The sequence below is a fragment of the Suricata suricatta genome, chromosome 3 (genome assembly GCF_006229205.1).
Source record: "Suricata suricatta isolate VVHF042 chromosome 3, meerkat_22Aug2017_6uvM2_HiC, whole genome shotgun sequence".
Taxonomy (NCBI): Eukaryota; Metazoa; Chordata; class Mammalia; order Carnivora; family Herpestidae; genus Suricata; species Suricata suricatta.
Window position 1 is genome coordinate 133,030,537 of NC_043702.1, and position 2,783 is coordinate 133,033,319.

The window sequence follows — 2,783 nt, forward strand, 5'->3', positions numbered from 1 at the left end:
CATCAGTGCCCCAGGCCCTACCCCATGGCCACCATTCCCTTTACCAACAGAAGAGACCCCAACATCCATGTTGTTTGGATCTAACAAATAATCTCCCTCACAGTGAGGTTTAAGAATTTGTCTTCTGAATCCCAGAAGGAGAGATTAAACTTTTGGAAACCAAGCTCAGAATGGGTCTTCCATACCAGCATTTACTTAGTGGCTGCTGGAGGAACGGGTCATAGGGAGAGGCAGCCCCAGCAAGGATTGGTCCCTGGAATCCTAGGCAGGGGGTCTGTTTATGGGTGCAGTGCAGGTCACGCAGAGGCTGGGTATAGAAGCCTGGGAGCCAGACACACCCCAAGGGTGGTCTGGACACTCTTGAGACGAGGCAAGCTGAGGACTGTGAGCTCACTGAAATTCAAAAACCAGCTCACAATGCCTCACTCCCAGGAGTCTCCCCAGCTCTCATCCTTCCCTCCCCTTCATCCAGTCCATTTGGTGTGAAGTGTTTTGGAACATAGTGTCGAGAATGCTTTGCATAAAGAAGTGGGCTGTGGTTCAGTGTTCTACAAAGGTCCAAACTTTTCTGAGCCTCAGTGCTCCTATCTGTAAAATGGACATATCATTCCTTTTTAATGGCAATATTCCTTCTTAATAACCAAACAAGGATTAAATTATTTATCTCTTTAAACTGGATTTTTTAATAAGGTCATAACACTATAGTGTTATGTGTTAAGTGAAAACATAAGGAATAAGGCATTGATTAGGGATGTCCAAGGCAAGAACGTCATTACTATTGCCATGGCGAATCTAGGACCATTCTGGTGCCCATGTACCCACAACATTTCCAACACCACCGAAAGCCTTGTGTTCACCTTGTGATCCTGTCTTGGCTTCCACCCTGGGGAAAACCACTGTCCTGAATTTTGTGTTTTTATCTACAGTTTCAAACATGGTTTTTTGATCCTAGTTTTTGATCTTGTTTTTGAACTGTCCTATAAGTAGAATAGGCTATAGTCACAGAATAGGTTCTTTCCTGGGCCAACAGGTGTAGCCAATGTGTGTAGCTGCCCTTCATTTTCACGATTGTAGGTATATCTCTATACACATCCTACTATATTCTCAATTGTGTTGATGAGAATTTGGGCTGCTTGCAGAGTTTTATTTTGCTATAAACATTCTGTCTTAGAACCAATTCCTTCCTTGGAATTGGAATAGACCCTGGAGACACACATGTTCTAAGGAAGAATTTGCTAAGTTCTCCCTGTTCTGATGACCAGCAAATGCTGCTGTACCCTCTTCCCTCCACGGCTGGCCTGGGGATATGGGAGCCCTGTTCTTGCTGGGTCTCTACGGACCTGCAGAGGGAAGGGCCATTTATAGAGAAATGGTGGAGGAAGAGCTTTCCAGGCCATAGTTTGATTTTCAGTTGTGACCCTCAGGAGCAAGCCAGACAGGCCTTGAGGCAAGATGAAGCACTCCTTTGGCTCTAAGCGGGAGTGTGAGGTGGGGGCTGCCCTTGACCAGACTCCGGGGTCTGGGGCGGGGCAGCCCTGCTGATCTCACAGAATCCACTGTAAGGTCACTACCGGGCTGCAGGACCTAAAAATTCAGACAGAACACAGCCTTTCTCAAATTATATGGTTGTTTACTTAAACGTTTGTGAGGAAAGCCCTCCTAATGGGATTTGAAGGTCTCCATGTCGTCAGTTGTCCGACTTCCTGCACTTCCCAGGCCCTGGCAGTTCTCCGAGGCCTGGATCATGGCCCCATCCCGGTCCTGTCCACGGGTTTCATGAGCACATCCACGTCTCTGCCGCGTGGTCCTGGTAGTAGGGTTAGATTTGACGTTCCTGAGGAACAAGTGTATCTTGCCCAGCTTCTTGGCCAACCCCGAGCCGCCTGTGGAGCTCAGCCCACGTTTGTGGGATGCGCTGGAATCCTTGGGGTGGGGCGCGCGGCTGATGCCTTTGTGGGGCGCGCGGCTGCCACTCCCCCGGCTGTCGAGGGACTGGTCCTTGTCCTCCCTCGCGGCTCTCTGGCGGGCTGGGGACGGGATAGCGGTTTTCTGGTTGCTCTTGTCACCCCCCCCCCCCCCCCCCCCCCCCCCCCCCCCCCCCCCCCCCCCCCCCCCCCCCCCCCCCGCCTCGTGGTGGCTGTTGGCTGCGCTGCCGTGACTGGAGCCGGGGAAGGTGGGCTCCTTGTTCGTGAGCTCCCGCCGGCCCTTGCGGGACTGCTTTCCCGCCTGCTCCTCCGCCGCGCCTGCGCTCTCCGCGTCCGAGAGGAGCCCGCCCTCTGATGGACTCCTGTCCTTCTTTTCAAACATAGACAACCAATGTCAGTCCGTCACCCGGGTTGGGACGACGTAGGTGCCACTGAAGTAGGCCAGGGGTGGTCGCAGGAGGTCAATGAGCTCTTCCCAGTAGGCGAACAGGTCTTCGGGCGCGTCCCTAGTGGGGCATAGTTGCAAGTAGCACTTCCTGCCAGTCGTGAACTTCAGGCGCAGCTGTTGATTCTGGCGGTTGTGAATTGAGATCCTCACAAACTTCAAGGGGATGAGCCTGGTGAGCTCTAAGGTCTTCCTAGCCTTGCGGCCTTTTCCCTTGGTGGCCTGGCCACACCCGCCAGGCTCGTCACAGTCAGCTACCGGTAGGGCCAGCAGCATGACGTCTGGTATCAGGAGGATGGGGCTGGTGGACGCGATGCCCACTGTCAACACTCTCACCCGTTTGTGCACATCGATGATTTCACCACGTTTATTAATCTGTATGAAGTCACTCTCAAATACAGGCGCGGGCTTGA

General features: G+C 52.7%; 1 protein-coding gene across 1 annotated transcript in view; it reads right to left on the reverse strand.

The window, feature by feature from the left end:
- Nucleotides 1-1,613: 1,613 nt before the first annotated feature.
- Nucleotides 1,614-2,783, reverse strand: part of LOC115287096 (protein FAM71A-like) — a 1,839-nt gene continuing 669 nt past the window's right edge. Inside the window, exons 2-3 of the mRNA XM_029933363.1 lie at nt 2,332-2,778; nt 1,614-2,295 (exon numbers count right to left, since the gene is read on the reverse strand). Of these exons, the coding sequence (XP_029789223.1) occupies nt 1,660-2,295; nt 2,332-2,778 (1,083 nt within the window). The 3' untranslated portion in view covers nt 1,614-1,659. The remainder of the gene's footprint in view (nt 2,296-2,331; nt 2,779-2,783) is intronic.